The sequence below is a fragment of the Chiloscyllium plagiosum genome, chromosome 12 (assembly GCF_004010195.1).
Source record: "Chiloscyllium plagiosum isolate BGI_BamShark_2017 chromosome 12, ASM401019v2, whole genome shotgun sequence".
NCBI classification, from domain to species: domain Eukaryota; kingdom Metazoa; phylum Chordata; class Chondrichthyes; order Orectolobiformes; family Hemiscylliidae; genus Chiloscyllium; species Chiloscyllium plagiosum.
The window spans coordinates 53,376,641-53,396,809 of record NC_057721.1 but is presented as its reverse complement, the minus strand read 5'-3'; the positions used below and the strand labels follow the sequence as shown (position 1 = coordinate 53,396,809).

General features: G+C 39.6%; 1 protein-coding gene across 1 annotated transcript in view; it reads left to right on the top strand.

Moving 5' to 3' along the window:
* Positions 1-10,265: 10,265 nt before the first annotated feature.
* Positions 10,266-20,169, top strand: part of LOC122555514 (zona pellucida-like domain-containing protein 1) — a 35,772-nt gene continuing 25,868 nt past the window's right edge. Inside the window, exons 1-4 of the mRNA XM_043701539.1 lie at positions 10,266-10,333; positions 14,601-14,736; positions 16,872-17,098; positions 19,548-19,732. Coding sequence (XP_043557474.1) covers positions 14,625-14,736; positions 16,872-17,098; positions 19,548-19,732 — 524 coding nt within the window. The 5' untranslated portion in view covers positions 10,266-10,333; positions 14,601-14,624. The remainder of the gene's footprint in view (positions 10,334-14,600; positions 14,737-16,871; positions 17,099-19,547; positions 19,733-20,169) is intronic.

Genomic DNA, 20,169 nt, shown 5'->3' with positions numbered 1-20,169 from the left:
GGAGGAGATGCGGTGAAGAGCATCGTCGACCATGTCTGAGGGGAAATTGCCGTCTTTGAAGAAGGGGGCCATCTGGTTTGTTCGGTATCGGAACTGGTCCTCCTGGGAGCAGATGCGGTGGAGGCGAAGGAATTGGGAATATGGGATGACGTTTCAACAGGGGGCAGGTTGGGAGGAGGTGTAGTCTAGGTAGCTGTGGAAGTCGGTCGGTTTTTATTAAATGCCTGAGGGAGGAGTCTGAGAATTTACCTGGAGCTCCTCAGACTTCTCACTCCCCTTCCGCCTTATCGTATTTCCAACGCCCCTCCCCCAAGTCCCTCCTCCCTACCTTTTATCTTAGCCTGCTTGGCACACTTTCCTCATTCCTGAAGAAGAGCTCATGCCCGAAATGTCGATTCTCCTGCTCCTTGGATGCTGCCTGACCTGCTGCGCTTTTCCAGCAACACATTTTCAGCTTATTGGATTAGTAGCCAAGGAGACTTTGTATTCCATGTGAGTTCCAAGTGATATACTGAGAGAGCTAGCCATTGGGATACAGAACTTGATGAAAGGTAGAAGACTGAGGGTGGTGATGGAGGGTTACTTTTCAGACCCGAGGCTTGTGACCAGTGGTGTGCCCCAAAGATCGGTGCTGGGTCCACTGCTTTCTGTCATTTATATAAATGCTTCGGGTGTGAACACAGAATGTATAATTAGTAAATTTGCTGATGACACTAAAATTTGAAGTGTAGTGAACAACAAAGGAGGTTACCTCAGAGTACAACGCGATTTTGATCAGATGGGCCGATGGGCTGAGGAGTGGCAGATGGAGTTTGATTTAGATAAACATGAGGAGCAACATTTTGGAAAGGCAAATCAGGGCAAGACTTATACACTTAATGGTAGGATCCTGGGGAGTGTTGCTGAACAAAGAGATCTTGAAGTGCAGGTTCATAGTTCCTTGAAAGTAGCATCGCAGGTGGATAGGGTAGTGAAGAAGATGTTTGGTATGCTTTCCTTTATTGGTAAGTCCATTAAGTATAGGAGTTGAGAGGTCATGTTGGGTTTGCATGGGACATTGGTTTGGTCACTTTTGGGGTATTGCATGCAATTCTGCTCTCCCTCCTGTAGGAAGGATGTTGTGAAACTTGAAAGACTTCAGAAAAGATTTGCAAGGATGCTGCCAGGGTTGGAGGGTTTGAGCTATAGGAAAAGGCTGAATAGACTGGGGCAAATTTTCCTTTAATATCGAAGGCCTCTTCGGCCAGAGAGTGGTGAATCTATGGAATTCACTGCCACACAAGGCTATGGAGGCCAGGTCATTGTGTACATTTAAGACAGAGATAGATAGGTTCTTGATTGTAAGGGGGATCAAGGATAATAGGAAGAAAGTGTGAGAATAGCATAGGGAAACTTTTCATCCATGATTGAATAGTGAAGCAGACATGATGGGCTGAAAGGCCTCATTTCTGCTTCAATGCCTTATGGCCTTATGGTCTTATAGGCTGAGGGGTGACCTTATAGAGGTTTATAAAATCATGAGGGGCATGGATAAGGTAAATAGACAATGTCTTTTCCCCAAGGTGGGTGAGTCCAAAACTATAGGGCTTAGGTTTAAGGTGAGAGGGGAAAGATGTGAAAGGGATGTAAGGGTCAACATTTTCACACAAAGGGTGGTGTGTGTACGGAATGAGCTGCCAGACGAAGTGGAGGAGACTGGTATAATTATAACATTTATAAGGAGTCTGGATGGGTATATGAATAGGAAGGATTTAGAGGGATAGGGGACTACATTTATAAAGAATATTTGGTCGGCATGGACCAGTTAAACTGAAGGGTCTGTTTTCCATGCTGTACATCTCTATGACTCTCGTACTCAAAGTAGAAAGTTGAAAAGTTGGCCCTCTCGGGTTGTAGACCCGTGATTAGTCCCTGTGCTAAATGCTTATGAGGCCTGAAATAGGAAGATAGCACAGTTGACTAAGTGGCTAAAGAGCTAGAGTAGGAGAGATAATTAGATATTTGGATCACTAGGATCTCTTCAGGGCAGGAAGGATCTGTGCAAGAAGGACGGGTTGCACCTAACCTGAGGGACACTAATATTCTTGTAGGGAGACTTTCTAGTGTTACTCAAAAGGGTTTAAGCTAGTGTGGCAGGCAATATGTGTGGGATCAGTTGGTCAGCATGTGGAGTGATTAAGGAGAAGGTAGAGATTAAGTCGAGTAAGTCTAGTAGAAAGAGCAGACAAGGCCAGGTTAATGAATATAGTGAGACTCGCGGTCTAAAGTGTATTTGTTTCAATGCAAGAGTAATAATGGATAAGGCAGATGAATTTAAAGCCTATATAAGTACATGGGACTACAATATGATAGCCATTACAGAAACTTGGTTAAGAGAAGGGCCGGACTGGAGTTCAATGTTCCAGGGTTCAGATGTTTCAGGCATAATAGAGAGGATTTAAAAGGGATGGGGGAGTTGCATTACTAAATAAGGACAATGTCACAGCTACACTAAAAGAGGACATCTTGGAGGCATCATCCAGTGAGGTCAAATTGGGAGAACTCAGGAAAAACAAAGGTGCAATCACTTTAATGGACTTGAACTGTAGGCCTCCCAAAAGCCAGTGGGAGATAGAGGAACAGATATGGAAGCAGATCATGGAGAGGGATTAAAAACAACCAGGTTGTTATCGTGGGTGATTGTAACATTCCCAGTATTGATTGGGTTTCCCTTAGTTCCAGGAGCTTAGATGGGACACACTTTGTTTGGTGCATCCAGGAGCGTTGCTTGGAACAATATATCAACAGTGCAACTGGGAGGGACTGTATGAGAGCTTATGTTGGGGAATGAGCCTGGCTATGCAATCAAAATTTCTGTGGAGGAGCATTTTCGGAACCGTGATCATATTTTCAAAAGTTTTAAGATAGTTATGTATCAGGATAAGACTAGTCCTCAGGTAAAAGTAAGGGACAGCTAATCACAACAGCTTTAAGCAGAAACTAGAAAAATTAGATTGCGAGTGGCTATTTGATGTTAAATTCACATCTGACATGTGGGAGTCTTTTAAAGGCTGTTTGATCAGAGGTTAGGACCAGCACATTCCTATGAGGATAAATAATAAGGATGGCAAGATCCAAGAATCCTGGATGGCAAGAGTTAATGAAAGACTAGTCAAAAGGGAAAAAGGAAGCATATGTCAGACTCAGGAAACTGACATCAGGCAAAGCCTTTGAGGAATTTAAAGGAAGCAGGATAGAACTTAAACAAGAAATTCAGAAGGCTAAAAGGAGCCAGGAGATGTCCTTGACAAGTAGGATTAAGGAGAATCCCAAGGCATCTTATATATATATGAGGAGCAAGAGGATAGTGAGGGAAAAGGATAGGTCCACTCAAGAACAAAGGAAGGAATTTACGTGTGGAGCCAGAGGAAATGGTTGAAGTCCTTAATGAGTACATCACGTTGACATGCACTAAGAAGAAGGACATGAATGATGGAATGATTAGGGAGGGGTATGCTGATATTTTAGGGCATGTCAACATTCAAAAGGAGTAAGTATTGTATGTCTTGAAAGACATTAAGGTAGTTATGTCCCCAGGGTCAGATGGGATCTATTTCAGAATACTGTGGGAGGCAAGGAAATGGATTGCTGGGGCCTTGACAGAGATCTTTTTGTCCTCTTTAGCCACAGGTCAGGTCCCAGAAGACTGGAAAATAGCCAATGTTGTTCTTTTGTTTAAGAAGGGCAGCAGGGATAATCTAGAAATTATAAGCAGGTGAGCCTTACGTTAGTGGTAGGAAATTTATTGGAGAAGATTCTTAGGGACACGATTCACTCACATTTGGAAAAGAATTGACTTATAAAGAATAGTCAACATGGCTTTATGTTGGGGAGGTCCTGTCTCACGAATTTGGTTGAGCTTTTTGAGTAAATGATGAAAAGCAGTAGATGTTGTCTACATGGACTTTACTAAAGCAATTGACAAGATCGCTCATGATAAGCAGGTCCAGAAGTTTAAGTCACGTGGGAATCACTTTCAGTTGGTAAGTTTGATACAAAATTGGCTTGATCATAGAAGACAGAATGTAGTTGTAGAAGGATGTTTTTCTGATGGGATGTCTATGACCAGTGGGATTCCACAAGAGTCAGTGCTGGGACCTCTGTAGTTCGTAATATTTATAATACATATCAATGATTTAGATGAAAATGTAGGGGCCTGTTAGTAAGTTTGCAGATAAGACAAAAATTGGTGGAGTTGTGGATCAAGGGGAAGATTGTCAAAGGATACAGCAGTATATAGATCAGTTGGAAAGTTGGTCAGAGAAATGGCAGATAAAGTTTCATCCAGACAAGTGTGAGGTTATGCATTTTGGGAGGTAAATACAATAAAAAAGTGTGCTGTAAATGACAGGGCCTATAGGAGCATTGATATACAAAGGGATCTTGTGATACAAGTTCATGAGTCACTGAAAGTGGCACCACAAGTGCATAAGGTGGTAAAGAAGGCATATGGTATACTTGCCTTCATTAGTGAGGCATTGAGAAGAAACATTAACAAGTCATGTTGCAGTTATATAAGACTTTATTTCGGCCACATTGGAAATATTGTGTGCAGTTCTTGGTAAGGAAGTTTACCAAGATGTTACCTGGACTGGAATGTATTAGCCACAATGAGAGTTAGGACAAACTTCAATTGTTTTCACTAGAGCATTGGAGGCTGACAGAAGTATATAAAATTACAGAAGGCTTGAATAAGGTAGATAGTCAGAGTGGAACTGTCAGATGTTAGGAGGCATAAGTTTAAAGTGAGAAGGACCAAGTTTAAAGGCAAGTTTTTCCACAGCATGTGCTTGGAACAGAGTGCTGAGGAGGTGGTAGAGGGAGATATGATATCAACATTTAAGAAGCATTTAGACAGACACATGAACAGACCAGGACTTAAGAGATATGGACCATGTGCAGGCAGATGAGATTTGGTTACATTGGCATCGTGATCAGCACAGACATGTTGCTGAAAGGCCTGTTCCTGTGCAGTACTGTTCTATGCTCTATGTTCTTGAAACCTATGAATATGGATATCTTAACCCTGTACAGTGTAACGTAATTTTCGTTGAAGAACTTCTCATCACTCACAGGTAGAGCACACATCCTCAGACAGAAAGGTACACTTGCTCCTCCACTTACTCTGGGTGTGCTGGCAACCATTCATTATATGCATTGAAAATTTGCAGTTTGTATGAGTGTAGAAGGCACACAGATCGCATTTCGCAGAGAGAGGCACAGGGTCAGCCTGTTAATCAAGGAGATTTCCAAACCTTCATGTTCCTTTCTTCATTGCTGTCACTCTCATCGGTTCTGAGTTTGTATGCCTTCCCATCCAAATCTTCCATTTCAGTCTTAGTTTCCCTTCATTTCTCCCTGATCCCAGGGCAAGCTGCAAGATCATGTTAATCATCATACTGCACTGTCTCCCTGTCAAAGCCTGGATGGTGCTGACCATCAAATAAACGTCTCCCACAGTTACTTGTGTCCTCCAATGCACTATTGTCTCCCACCTTATATATTGCAATGCCCTCTGCCACAAGTATCCCCTCTGCATCTCAGCATGGTATCTGCAATCCCCACAAATGACTTCCCCAACTTATCCTTGATAACCAGCCTTGACATCCGATGAACAGCCTGCTAGAACTGACCATAGCCCACTCCTGGACCAGCCTGGAAGAACAGGTCTGACTAATGGTTACCCAATCCCTGACTAATCTCTGTGCAACACCTCACTAAAACCCTGACTGGTTATACTGTCCATCCAGGACTGATTGTGATCCTCATCCCAGACTGTAATGATAGAGAATCCCTGATCATGATTGTTCAAAGTGACCAATTGCACTGAAATCAGACACTATCCTTGATTAATGGTGCTCCTGACTGAAGACTGTCTCAACCACTTGACTGAGGACTAGTCCCTTTAGATTTTGAGACATGACCATTTTGGTGAAGCACATTCAGTATATTTGCCAAATACATTGCTGACAAATGCTATGGTTTGAATTTGACAGAAAATGGTGAAGTAAAATAGAAAGAGTTTAACTTTCCATGGAGCGACACGGTGGCTCAGTGGTTAGCACTGCTGCCTCACAGCGCCAGGGACCCAGGTTCAATTCTCGCCTTGGGCTACTGTCTGTGTCGAATTTGCACATTCTCCCTGTGTCTGCATGGGTTTCCTCCGGGTGCTCTGGTTTCTTCCCACAATCACAAAGATGTGCAGGTTAGGTGAATTAGCCATGATAAATTGCCTGTAGTGTTAGATGTATTAATCAGGGGTAAATGTAGGGGAATGGGTCTGCGTGGGTTGCGCTTTGGATGGTCAGTGTGGACTTGTTGGGCTGAAGGGCCTATTTCCACACTGTAGGGAATCTAATCTAGTGGACAGTGATTGAAACATTGGCAAAAAAAAGAGAAAGAAAACATAGCATTATTATATGATCCATCAATGTATACTTTAGGGGCCAATAATGTATGAGTGGCAATGTTCCAAATGTGTAGAAGGCAATGTTTGGATACTACTTATAGCGGAATATGAATCCAAGGTGGTTTAAAACATAAGCATCAACGTGATTAAGCACTGCTCACAACCAATGACAGTTTGCAATAGAAGGCAAGGCAAGACAAGAATGCTATTTGCCTGTAAATCTTGAATGGGGCTACAAAGTACAAAAAGATAAAGATAAGAGAGAGATGCTGTGAGCATCCAAGTTGGTACTAAGTGAAGGAACATGAAGAAAGCAAGTAAACAGCCCTGAGACACATTCTGATCTGATGCATGATTTGGATATCTATCCCTATGCACAAAGTGACCAGTGAGAAGCATTACACTGAGGGGTACTAGTACACTCAAAAGTGCACCATTGAAATGCAGAGCTATATTCTAAGTTATTTGGAGCTGTGTCATGATGAAGCCGAGGATACCCTCAACCAAGCAGATTTACCTGACTGTCAAGTGTACTGAAATAACTCCACAGAGGCTGATATCCCAGCACCAAGTCACACGGAGAGTCCTTGACACTGGTCCACTTCCCTCAGAGTCATCTCTCAGAATGAACAGAACCCCTCACACTCCTGCTTATATCTGCCAGCCAGAGCTCCCTGATTGGACCAGATGAACAGCCCCAAGCAGGGAACTCATACAGGGTACCCCAGCTAACCTCACTACAATCACTTTCTGTGCTGTACTTGTATTCTGGCACCTGGAGTCATGTGGCAGCACTACTGACCACAAGAATTCACTCTGACATTCAAATCTTGAATGCCACTTCAGCCCTCATTTGCTTCCCAGTTAACAACACGTGGAAACGTGGGAGATTGCCTGATCAGATGATCATGAAGAATATGAAGATGATAGGTCTCTGGAGTGGAGGGAAAGATGTACTTTATTATGGATTCAAATAACAGTGATCAAGTTTGTATGAGGAGAAAGAAATCATGCAAGAATCTGGAAACAAAATGCTGCTCCATATTTGTCTTCCAAAAAATGAACAATGAACTAGCTCAGATACTTTCATGTTGAGAGGAATTAAATGCTTACTACTCCTACTCCTAGTCCCAACTCCACTCTTTACACTTTGACCTGTCACATTGATTGAGCCTACACCCATTGAATTCCTAAAGTGCAATAGGGCACTAAGAACTATATGACAATTTCACAATGCCCAAGATTCACTGGAATAAATATACTTATGAGAAGAACATTAAAGAAGGCATCCAAGGATATCGAAATGTGCAAACCCCATTTTTGTGCTCTCTTCAGGCAAATTCTACATTGTACTCACCACAGGGTATGAAGGCAACTTTCTCATTTGTCTGTTCAGGTAAATCAGATGTCCTTGGCTCACATCTTCTGGGTTGTAGTGCCTATGTAATTCCCACCTATATCTGTGTAGGACTAGCCACATTCAAGGTGCATGACATGATGCTTACGCCTCAGTCGCGGTGATGTAAAGCTACTGGAGATCTGAAGAAAACCAGCATTCTAGATTCCTTCTGCTCTTTAGGTAACCGACCAAATAACAACAGAAGAGACTTTCAAATGTGTGATTTGCTTCCAAGGTTTGGAACAACAATGGGTCTAGCATTTATGGGCATGTTTGATGCAGATTCCAAGACAATTACTAGAGATTGAATTGATTCCTGCAATAAATCAGAAACTTTCCTTGATAATTCACAAGTGAATACTGTGGATTCCAGACTCAAAATTCAGTTGTCACGTAGCCTCGGACATTGAACTCAGAACTTGCACATAGTACAACATTCCTTGAGTGTTCATTAAAGGCAATTACCCAAAAGATAGTACAATGTGGTTATGTTACTGGACTGGTATTCCAGAGGCCTGAACTAATGAACTGGAGATATCTTCAAAGTTCTCAATGGCACCTGGGGAATTTAAATTCAACTAATTAATAATCCGTGAACAGAAAACTGATACCATGTAACTACTAGATTGTTATAAAAATCCATCTAGTTCATTAATGCTTTTTCAGGAAGAAATTCTAATCGAGTGTCTCTAATTACACAGCAAGGTGGTTGAGCCTTAACTGTTTTTTGAAACAAAAGAAAGCAACTTATTCAGTTGTCAGGAGGAAAGCTCATCACTATCTTCTCCTCAGTTTCTATTTGTGAGGTGACATATCCTCACCCAGTCATTCCTGGTCCTCCAGTGCCCTTGTGTCCTGAGAGTCACCCAGTCTTACATTCTCAGTACATTATCTAATTCCTGTCAACGTGGAATTATTTGAGTTAGTTTGTGGTTCATACAAAAGATGGAGCATATTTTGGCAGCAGAATCTTGTTCTAGGTTATTGCATCATCATATCCTCAATGTTCCCCACATTACAATTCTGAATACTGTCATCATCACTTGAAGCCATAATAAACTATATTTTTCCTTCATACTCCCCATCCCCATCATTATCTTCCTGCTCGTTGTGATCCTCTGATCAGCCAACCTCCCATGCCTCCATTCCGGTGTTGAATAGAAAGGAAAGGAGGGTTCAAGTGAGCATAACCCCATTTGAAATTTCTTCAAATATATTCTAAAGTATTGAATATGATTTGGCAAGACAGTATTTATTATCTATTTCTATTTGCCCTTCAGGAAATGATGATGGGTAATATTCATTCTCATTTTTACTTTGCCATTGCAATGCAGCATTTATTAATATTTTTCCATTAAGCATTCGTCCATCAATTCACTGCTGAGATTCATGTATGAATCATAAGCAGAAGGTTGATCTGTGAGCACTGCCACTAGGATTAAGGTTGTTTGGTGCTATGAGCAAGACTCAGAACAGAACACCACGTTCAGGCTTATAAAACACACCTCACTAATTTTTCTTTGGGCTATTCCAACTAGGCTTTATCACATAACAGCTGGAAGAACAAAATATTCATTTATTCCAGCCATATCATAAACAGGTCATTATGCAATAACAAGCATTTCATCAACACAAATTTGCTGTAGCATGATTGACAAATTGGGAATGTTGTTTCTACAGTGTGAACATTTAAAAAGTATGTTAACTGTAACATGATTATCTTGCCAACACTTTAAACGCTGTTTCCAAAGCTCAATTTTTCTATAACATAGGGTTGCACAAGAACACAACCATCGCATTATGGAAGAACTGATGGTATAGAGTAAATGATGGCATAGTGGCAGTGTCACTGGGCTAATAACCAGCAACATGGTTTCCTCTTAATTTCCCTCTGAAAAGATCCGGCAAACCATTCAGTTCCAGCTTATTTAGGAATGGGCGACAAATGCTGCTCTCACCGATGATGCCAAAAACCCATGAAAGAATAAACAAAACGTTGGGTTTTAGTAAGTTTGAAAGTTATTGAAATCATACTTTATGTTTCAATTTTCAAATTCCCTTAGAATGAGACTCACCAAACTAAAATTGGAATCACCGGCTGTATGGTCAAAGGTTATTAAACACAGACAAAAAAAATGAAAAAGAGGTCAATTGATTTGCAAATGGAACAAATAGTTTGGCTTTTAGCTTGTATCACAATAGCTGAGAACACTATACCTGTGTGAGGAGACAAGTCCATTATTTAGTTTTAAAGTTTTGCCTCAGGCGAGTTTGTGACCTATAACAAAGAGAATTTTTTTTTTATTTTAAAATTTGCATTGGATACGCATCCCACATGTGACACCCAGTCTATCCAATCTGCTCCAGGAAAAGTGCTATAAAAGTGCAAGAGATATAGAAAGATGAAGATACCTATAAGTCAGTTCAGTTACACTGTCGAAGTGGCTGTGTATCACCACTGGTATATTCTGGATTGTCTCACACCGGTATGTTTTATATTAATATTAACTATTGATTTATTCATTAAGCAGATTATATACTCAAAATACCTATTGGTATGTCCAAAAATATATCTATTTATTGAGATGTATTACACACATCACATTTTATGCACTTATTTAAAATCTATACACATTATAACTATTTGTTCATTTATTTAGAATCAATATTTTGAAAGATTGAGTTAAACATACAGAACAATATGTATTAAGATTATAATGCAAAATGACAGGTGCTATATGCTTCAGAGTGCAGAGTATCTGAGAAGAATGTTCAACTTTTTAAACAGGGGAATTAATGTACAACATGTTGCAATTCTGGATTAACTTTAAAGTTTCCCTCAGCTTAGTTCTAGTTTCACTGTGTTCATTGTACAAATTTCCAGGTTAATTTGAACTTTGGATTGAAAATAGTTTTAAAGTAATTTTCATTGGAAATGTAGGAATTAAACAAAAACAATCAAAGAAAACTCGTAAATTTGTTGATATTTAAATGTTTTTAATTTCTGAAACTCATTAGAATAAATCAATGAATTTATGTATTGTGCTGCAGAACCACCCCAGATGATTATGGTCCCAAAGTGGACTCCAAATTAACACTAGGTTAACTGATCTCAAGTAGGATTTGGAAGGAGTCTTATGGGGAAAGTTCCTTGTTCTGGAACGCTAGCTGATGAATACACATTTAGGCATGGAGAAAGGATGGGATAGATTCTTCTGCAGTCAACTAACACCAAGACATTCATTATTTCAACTCAAATGAAGATTGGATCTTGGACTAGATACCCAGAGGGGGTTATTGAACGGCATCCAAAGAAGCAGGAAATGCCTTCAGAAGGAAATTTAGAAAACATACCCAAGGAGTAAATGCCCTGCAGGAAAAGCCATAATTCAACATGTGTTTTCTGTGCCACATTTTCTGATCTCAGCTGAGGACTGTGGACTGTTATATTAGACTTCAGAGCCTTGCTCTTGTGAGAAAGACTAGTGAGCCAGGATGCTGTGTTTAATTGCTATGCATAGACTGGAAGGATACATAAGTGTTAACATCAAGTGAGATCAGAATTGAGTTCAGCTTTGGTGATCACCACTGTGCATAAGCCTATTAAGTCTCATTATCTGAAGTCATCTGTCTAACATAAGCACTTGAATGAACTGTCAAGACCCACAAAACAATGAGCCAACATTTTTCAAAAATGAGGCAGAGAGAGAAAAAGGTAATTGGCAACAAAAACCAATTAGCACCAAATTCAAGCTAGTCAGATTTTACAGATGTTGGATGTTTATTATGGTTCTGTTACTTCTCCCAATGTATTAGAAGGCAGCAAGGTAGCACAGTGGCAGAGTGGCACAGTGGTTAGCATTGCTGCCTCACAGCACCAGGGACTCGAGTTCAATTTCAGTCTTGGCCGACCGTATGTTTGCACATTCTCTCTGTGCTTACATGGGTTTCCAACAGGTACTCTAGTTTTCTCCAGCAGTCCAAAGATGGGCAGGTTACGTGGATTGGCCATGTTAAATTCTCCCATAATGTCCAGGGATGTGTCGGCTAGGTGAATTAGACATGGCAAAAGTGGGGATGGGAAGGGATGGAGGTCTGGGTGGGATGCTCTTCGGAGGGTCATACTGAATCAGTGGGCTGAATGGCCTCCTTCTGCATTGTAGGGATACTGTATGAGCTAGCGAATGTCTGGCTAACAATCGGCAGTTATACAATTTACTGATGTCTGAATTTTCAATGAATTATCCATATAAAGCAATATTACTTTGGAGATACACAAATTGAATTAAACTCAAGGACATAGTTTGCATAATATTTATTAATAATATTTATCACAATTGATTGGAATTTTTTCAATATGTCATAAATTATTTAAACTAACACCCCTTGTTGGCATTTCAATAACTGTTTTATTATTAAAATGGCAGCAAGTAGGTTTTGACTGAGAATTACACATTTCATCCTCGATCAAGAAAAATCACATGTAAAGAGAATTTTCTGAAATAATTGGCTGAATTATTTTCTTTGACCCACAGTAGCAGTGAATTTGACCTGTTCCTCCAGTCCATTTTTGTGCATCAGTCATCACTGAATATTGTAAGTTACTAGCAGAATTTCTGTCAACCAAAGGTGAGCACTCCAGTACTGAGCTACAAATGATGCTCATGCTACAGCAGAACAGCCAACTGCAACATTTAAAGAAATGACATGATCTTGAAGAGATGTTGTAATCCTCACTGATACTGAAGCATGGATTATTGAATAAAGCCTATCTGAAAGCAGAAGAGACTCCTACAATGAGGAACTTATTTTCCCTCACTTGGGTCCTCTACTAACCTAGTCTGTAGATTTAACATCATCTTCCACATGGCATTCCAATAAAATGGTGGTACAGGACATTGGCTAGGCCACTGTTGGAATACTGCATGCAATTCTGGTCTCCTTCCTATCGGAAAGAAGTTGTGAAACTTGAAAGGGTTCAGAAAAGGTTTACAAGGATAGAGCCAGGGTTGGAGGATTTGAGCTATAGGGAGAGGCTGAACAGGCTGGGGCTGCTTTCCCTGGCGCATTGGAGGCTGAGGGGTGACCTTATAGAGATTTACAAAATTATGAGTGGCATGGATAGGGTAAATAGGCAAAGTCTTTTCCCGCGTTGGAGAGTCCAGAACTAGATGGCATAGGTTTAGGGTGAGAGGGGAAAGATAGAAAAGAGATCTAAAGGACAACTTTTTCACACAGAGGATGGTACGTGTATGGAATGAGCTGCCAGAGGAAGTGATGGAGGCTGGTACAATTGCAACATTTAAGAGGCATTTGGATGGGTATGTGAATAAGAAGGGTTTGGAGGGATATGGGCCGGGTGCTGGCAGGTGGGATTAGATTGGGTTGGGATATCCATTCGGCATGGACGGGTTGGACCAAAGGGTCTGTTTCCATGCTGTACATCTCTATGACTCTATGAGATGGGTTGGGGATAAGCTGGGTCCTGGGCTCAACCCATCCACTTTGCTTTCAGGGGATAGAATACAGCATTAATCCTAGCAGGGCAGAATGAGCAATATTAGAAATGATATTGAGAGACAGCAACAGGCTATTCCCTCTTTCTTTGTCAACACGCCATACTGATTAGAGCCGGAACATCAAGGTGAAAGAGGAATGTATCTGTTTAGTGCCTATGGAAAAAGTGAGGACAGCAGGTACTGGAGAGTCAGAATCAAAAAGCGAGGTGCTGGAAAAGCTCAGCAGGTCATGCAGTATTCCAAGGAACAGGACAAATCAACGTTTTGGGCATAAGCCCTTCATCCAGAATAGCCAAAATGAAACAAGTTTAAATCAAAGATTTTAAAGAATAAACTGAGCAAGAAAAGTGTCGGCAGTTCTTGATAATTTCATAACTTACCTTTGGCTATGTGGCATCACTGCTGAATCCAAAAGGAATATTGTACCTATTATTCTATGTTAATAAAAGTAAAGCTCTAAAGATTTATCCTGCTGTCATTAAATTAACAGTTCTTGACTTACTTCGTCTTCAATCCACCTCTTCTTAAAGGTGGTGGCATTTTGCAAACATGTGCCTTAATCCTTAAAATTGGTTGGTAATTCAAACAAAAATAATGTAGAGCACGATTATGGTTATAATATGGTTATAAAAATTAAGACACATGAGAGAGGGTAAATAGCAGTAACTTTGACATAAGATATATCATCATTGGTGCTATCTCGCAGATGAAAATGATTCTCTTCCACTCTCAGGGTGAGTCCATAGGCAGCTGTACAGACTGATGCGGCTATTACAGGCTGTTACAGTTGGGGCAGGTGGGGGTCATGGGAAGGGGTGGAGCGGGGGGAGGGGTGGTGCCTTGATGTGGCAGCACTCTCTTTTCACTGTTTTCACCTGCCTTCTATATTATCCTGATGGCAATTCTCGAGTTGCTCATTGCCTTCACAGATTCTCCTCCTCCATTTTGGAGGATCTTGGGCCAAAGATTCTCAGGTGTCTATGGGAATGTCATGCTTCATATGCTTAATTAGACTTCAAAAAGGAAGTCAAGAAATTAGGAAATTGGATGTAATTATGTTGCCTACCACAAATTGGATGGAAAGACCTAAATAAAAAGCAGCAATATTAATTTGTGGGAAATATTAGAATTATTTGGGAAGTGGAGAAAGATTTGGAAAGATGAAAAATATATATGACTTATTTCGGTGAGATGTAGCCAGTGTTTCAGGATATATATGTTTTGTTGTTTCCAGTTATCTGACTGATAAACAGAGGAGATGCTGTCCCCCATCTTTTCACTGATTGCCATTACAATTATCAAAGGGATCAGTTCTCAAAACAGCATTTTCATTCATGACCAAGATTGTGGTTCAACTTATCGGCTTCCAGGTAATCTCAAATTAGTGAGAGATTTATAATCCTACAATTATAAAATATCAATGAAGAAGCATAATCAGTGCAAGCATTTTTCTCACCAGGGAATTGAACTTATTCTTGCCATGTTGTGTGAGAAATTCTTTCATATGGCTTATATTTTAACCTTAGTGCTAATCTAATGAAATAATAATTGTGTTTCACACATTTTGAATGCAGCTGAGTGCTACAGTTGGCTTTAGCTAGCAATCCTAGGCTCTAAATCACCATTGATAATCTATGCTGGATAGTTTTGTGTGTGATCAGAATAAGCCTTCAGTATGATCCTATTGCAGGAATCGGTGACATCCAGAGCCAATATAAACGATGGCAATTTCTGGGCAATATCAAAAGCTTATCGGTATCTGTAGAATTGTGTATCAGAAAGAATTTACATCTTCAAGAGAGAAACACAGACAAATCAAGAAAATGATGAACACAAGCTTTACAAATGACGTTTGTTTGTACTGGTAGGATCTGAATTTAGGAAGTGATTAAGTAATTGGCTTTGAGTGTTTACACAAATAAATCAACACATAAGACAAAAGTAACTAAATTGCTGGCCTGAGTACTCAAATAAGCATCGTCAAGTATTCAGGCTTGTACAATCCACCAACCAGTTTCACTCTTAGCCCTCAACTACACATAAATACTGCTTACTCATTATGAATAATTGATTACTATCAACTTGATGTTGAGTAGTTTAGTTAAAATGATCAGGAATGCAATGACATTTTAAGTTGACCATTTTGGAAGAATGTTGAGATTTTGATAAACATCTGGTATAAAATACAAGGCAGCAAAGATTTCAAAGGAGTTTTTTTCTAAATCTCCCATTGTGGATTTAGTGAAAAGAATTTAAAAAACACTGGCTTTTCCAGATATTCAACTAATCTTCCACCAAAGTTTAAGTTAGAAGTTGGGAAGAAGCAACATCAAAATATTAGTAAGGTTTTCTTTTCAAATGTAAATCTATGTTTTATTATAAATACTTACAATATTTTAAGCATTAGCTGTGACAAGCAATTCAAAATGTTCATCTCACAGTCCACTGTTCATTGTTCTAATACTGATCTTAATTTGTTTCATCAAGACATGTTAAATAATATTTCTACTAAAACAATAGAAAACAAAGGGAAAATGTTAGCCCAATCTGCATATAGAAATTTGAAACAAAAACAGAAATTGCTGGAGAAACATAGCAGATCTGCCAATATTTGTGGAGAGAAAGCAGAGTAAACCTTTCAAGTCCAGTGACCCTTCAAATTTCTCCAGCAATTTCTGTTTTTGTTTCAGATTTCCAGCATCAGCAAACTTTATATAGAAATTGTTTGTCACACAGTTCAAATAGATGTACAAAGAGGTAGCACACTTTCCTTGCTGCTCCCATCTTAACAAGATCTGCTTTGGTACCTGAGTGCCTTTTCAATACAGCCAGGAAGGATCTGCTGGGACTTAATGGGAAAGTCTAGGTTATCCTTCTTATTAGAATTTAATTACAAATAGTAAAGTAAAAATATCAAGTTGAAAGCTATTCCTAGGAATGGTGACTAAGAAACTATCAACTGTTGTCTTAAAAGTCCATCTGGTTGTGTCCTCCAGGGAAGGAAATCAGTCATCCTTACCTGGACTGGTCTACACATGACTCCAGACTAACTGGTTGACTCTTAACTGCTGTCTGAAATAGTAAGTCATTTGGTGAAGAACAACTAGGATGGATGACAAGTGCTGGCTGGTCTTGCAGCAGCACCCATAAAAGAATATAGAAAAACCCAAAAGACCCTACAACTTATTTGATGCTGATACATAGTTTAAAGGTTCTATTATTTTAATCTATTCAAATATGGCCAGCTCTCAATCTGAGGTGCCATTCCTTTTGGGGCAACACTAAACCAATAAGAGGCAAATGGTGCCAAGTGTTAACATGGATCAGATCTCAAACTGATGATATCTGATGAGTTTGGCACCCTGGAAGAAACCTGCTCTGAGTTAAAATCCATTGTAACAAATGCATTCAGGCCATAATACAAGAAATAATAATATTTAGGGTCAGTGAAATATTGCAACATTTTCAATCATGATGGAATAAGCTATATCATTTTTCTTGACAGATAACAATGACATCACAGTGACCTGTGGAACCCAAAATGTGCAACTATCCATCTTTTTGTGCCCAATTTACTTTGCTGGCTACAATGAGAGCCTCGTGGCTTTAAACCGTCAATTCGGTGATCCCAAATGTCAGGGAACAGTTGATGCATCCGTTTCTCCTCCTGTTCTCAAGTTTACATTTCCCATCAGTGACGTCAACTCTACTTTCTGTGGAAACAAGCTGGTGGTATGTCAAGCATAGCTACCTGAAGGAATGTCATATTTTGATCAAGTTGACTATGCATGTTGCTTTTTAGTGCAAACATACTGAAATTAAATTTGATACATAATGACTCACTTCATGAAATTCCAGAAAAAAAACTGATATTGATTGAGAAATACATTAAATGATTATTTTGTAAGAAGTGAGACTGTACCTTGACTCATTTACATAATTGTGTTGTGCTCATTCCTCCCTCCCAAGAGCAATGTCATCACAATTCTATTGAAGACCATGGTCTCAACAAATGATTAGCTCAAGGGTCATTTGCTGAAATTATTGTGATATTCTAAATCATGAAGTAATTAGATACGCAATTCATTATCTGTGTTTTCCAAACCTTAAGGTTCTTATTTCAATCATATTATTGAGTGACTGTCAAGTGGAGTCGAAGCAGTTTCTTACTTGTACAGAACCTATAACTAAAAGCCTTAAGAAGAACAATTCAAACAGGTTCAATCCACTTGCTTAATGGAATCTACAATGATTCTGCTCTTTGACAGCACTCTGGATTGCTTTGGCTTTTAGTTGGAGAGCAAGATCAACAGAGAATATCACATTTACAAAGAACAAAGAAAATTTACAGCCCAGGAACAGGCCCTTTGGCCCTCCAAGCCTGAGCCAATCCAAATGTACTGTCTAAACCTGTCAGTCAATTCCTAAGCATCTGTATCCCTCAACTCCCCACCTACTCATGCATTTATCCAGATGCATCTTAAATGAATCTGCCATGCCTGCCTCTACCACCTCTGTTGGCAACGTGTTCCAAACGCCCACCACCCTCTGTGTGAAGTACTTGCCACATGTATCACCCTTAAACTTTCCACATCTCACCTTGAAAGCGTGACCTCTCGTTATTGAATCCTTCACCCTGGGAAAAGGCTTGTCTCTATCCACCCTGTCTATACCCTTCATGATTTTGTAAATGTCAATCAGGTCCCCCCCAGTCTCCTTTTTTCAAATGAAAATAAACGTAACCTACTCAACCTTTCTTCATAGCTAGCACCTTCCATACCAGGCAACATCCTTGTAAACCTTCTCTGCACCCTCTCCAAAGCCTCCACATCCTTTTGGTAATGTGGTGACCAGAACTGTACACAGTATTCTAAATGCGGCCGAACCATTTAGTGGGCTAATGTGGCGAATGTGATTGTACTAAAAGTTTGAAAGGCATCCAGGCACGTAAATGCTGAACATAGGCAAAAAAAAGTAAATCTAAGGTTATGTCTGAAATAACTCCACGAGAGCTCCATTCCTGTCACCAAGTGACCCTTTGTTTACATGTGCATAATACAAGACATTGATCCAGTTCGTTCAGAGCTGGGTCCCAAAGTGAGCAGAACACCTGACACTCCTGTTGATATCCATCAGCCAGGACTCCCTGATTGGACCGGTTTAACAACCCCAATCAGGAAACTCATATTTTATGAGATCTACCTGGGGCACTTGTTACAATCACTACAATCTGATAGACCCCATTAAGAACTCACATGGACAGTAGAATTAATGGAAGTAGAACTAACATTATGTGGTGAGCCAAAAAAGCAATGTGAAAGGGCCTAATAATAGCAAAAACAAAGTGTAAAATACTACAGACACATAATGAGCATTCTTCAATGTATGGTGCTGGAATAGCTCTGGATAAAGCAGACTTACAATTAAACACAAATAATCCTTGATAAAAAGCAATAAGTAAACTGAATATGAGTCAACTCAAGTTATGTTCAAATTATATATTACTCTGTTTGGACCACATCTTGAGTATTGTATCCATCTCTGCCCAGAGACAAGTTTTTTTCCCACACTGCTAACAATATAGAGAGGAGTCTCAAAGCTTATCTCCACTGTTAGGGAAATTTGGGATGAAGAAAGATTGGAGGTATTTGGAGTTTCAAGTTGGAAAAGACATGTCCCAGAAGTGATTTCCTTAGAGACAAATAAGACAATTAATTATAGGGAAAGTATTAATACAGAATAATAGCTTTAAATTAGTCTCCACAGAATGACAAAGGACACATTTTGAAACTAGTAATCTGTAACTTTATGATTGGAAACAAGAAAGACTTCTTCACACAAAATGGACACATGGACACACTAATAGAAATATTTAAGTAACAATTTATATGCAATACCAAAAGGATTGTGCTGTTGTTCTCAATGGGTCAATGTTCTCCCAATAACTATTTTACAGTGCTTTGAACACTGAATCACAGAGCAGTTGCTATCATCATCTGGATAACTGTCTGGGAGTGTCTGTAATAAAAAATAGCAGCAAAGCTTTCAGAGAATAGATAGGAACTGGTCTAAAAGACCATGTTATGAATACCACTGCCTAAGAATATGTTTCAGTCTTGATTATCTTTCAAACATTAATCATTTTATTTTGATATTTATATGCATTTTCTTCTATGTACAGATCACCAATGCTCCAGGAACGGGTGCTTTTAAAGAATTTTCAAATATCCAGTTTGCCAACATCAGTGGTTTGATAGAAACAAATGACCCAATAGCAAATGTCATTACGTACAACCAGGAGCTCGTGTATTTGTATTCCTGCTCCTACCCTTTGGAGTATATTATCAATGATACTAGAGTGGATGTGTAAGTGAGGATTTTCTTTCTTGTTTGTTTAGGTGAGTCTGTTTTAAAATAGCTGAGAAAGTTGTCTAATCACTAGAAAGTTACAGGACCATTTACAGAACATGTGATGTAATTCTATTTTTGTTACCTCTTTTACCTGTTGTATGTCTTAGTCCTGTGTGTAATATGTTCTGATATATCAATGAAAGTTGCAGATTTTCATCTTCCCTGTAGACCCTCCAGCCCAGAGTGAATGCCATTTGCTGAGTGTTAAGATGGTGGAGGTTGCATCTCTTTCTTGCCTAGTTCCACTGTAACTTACCTGTGAACAGGTAAGGGACAGGATGGGCAATTCCTTATTAGGCAGGATCCTACTTTACGCTGAGAATTAACTTCACAATATGTCATACTTATTCACTAGATCATGATCAACAACAGTAGCCTTGATTGAATTCCCA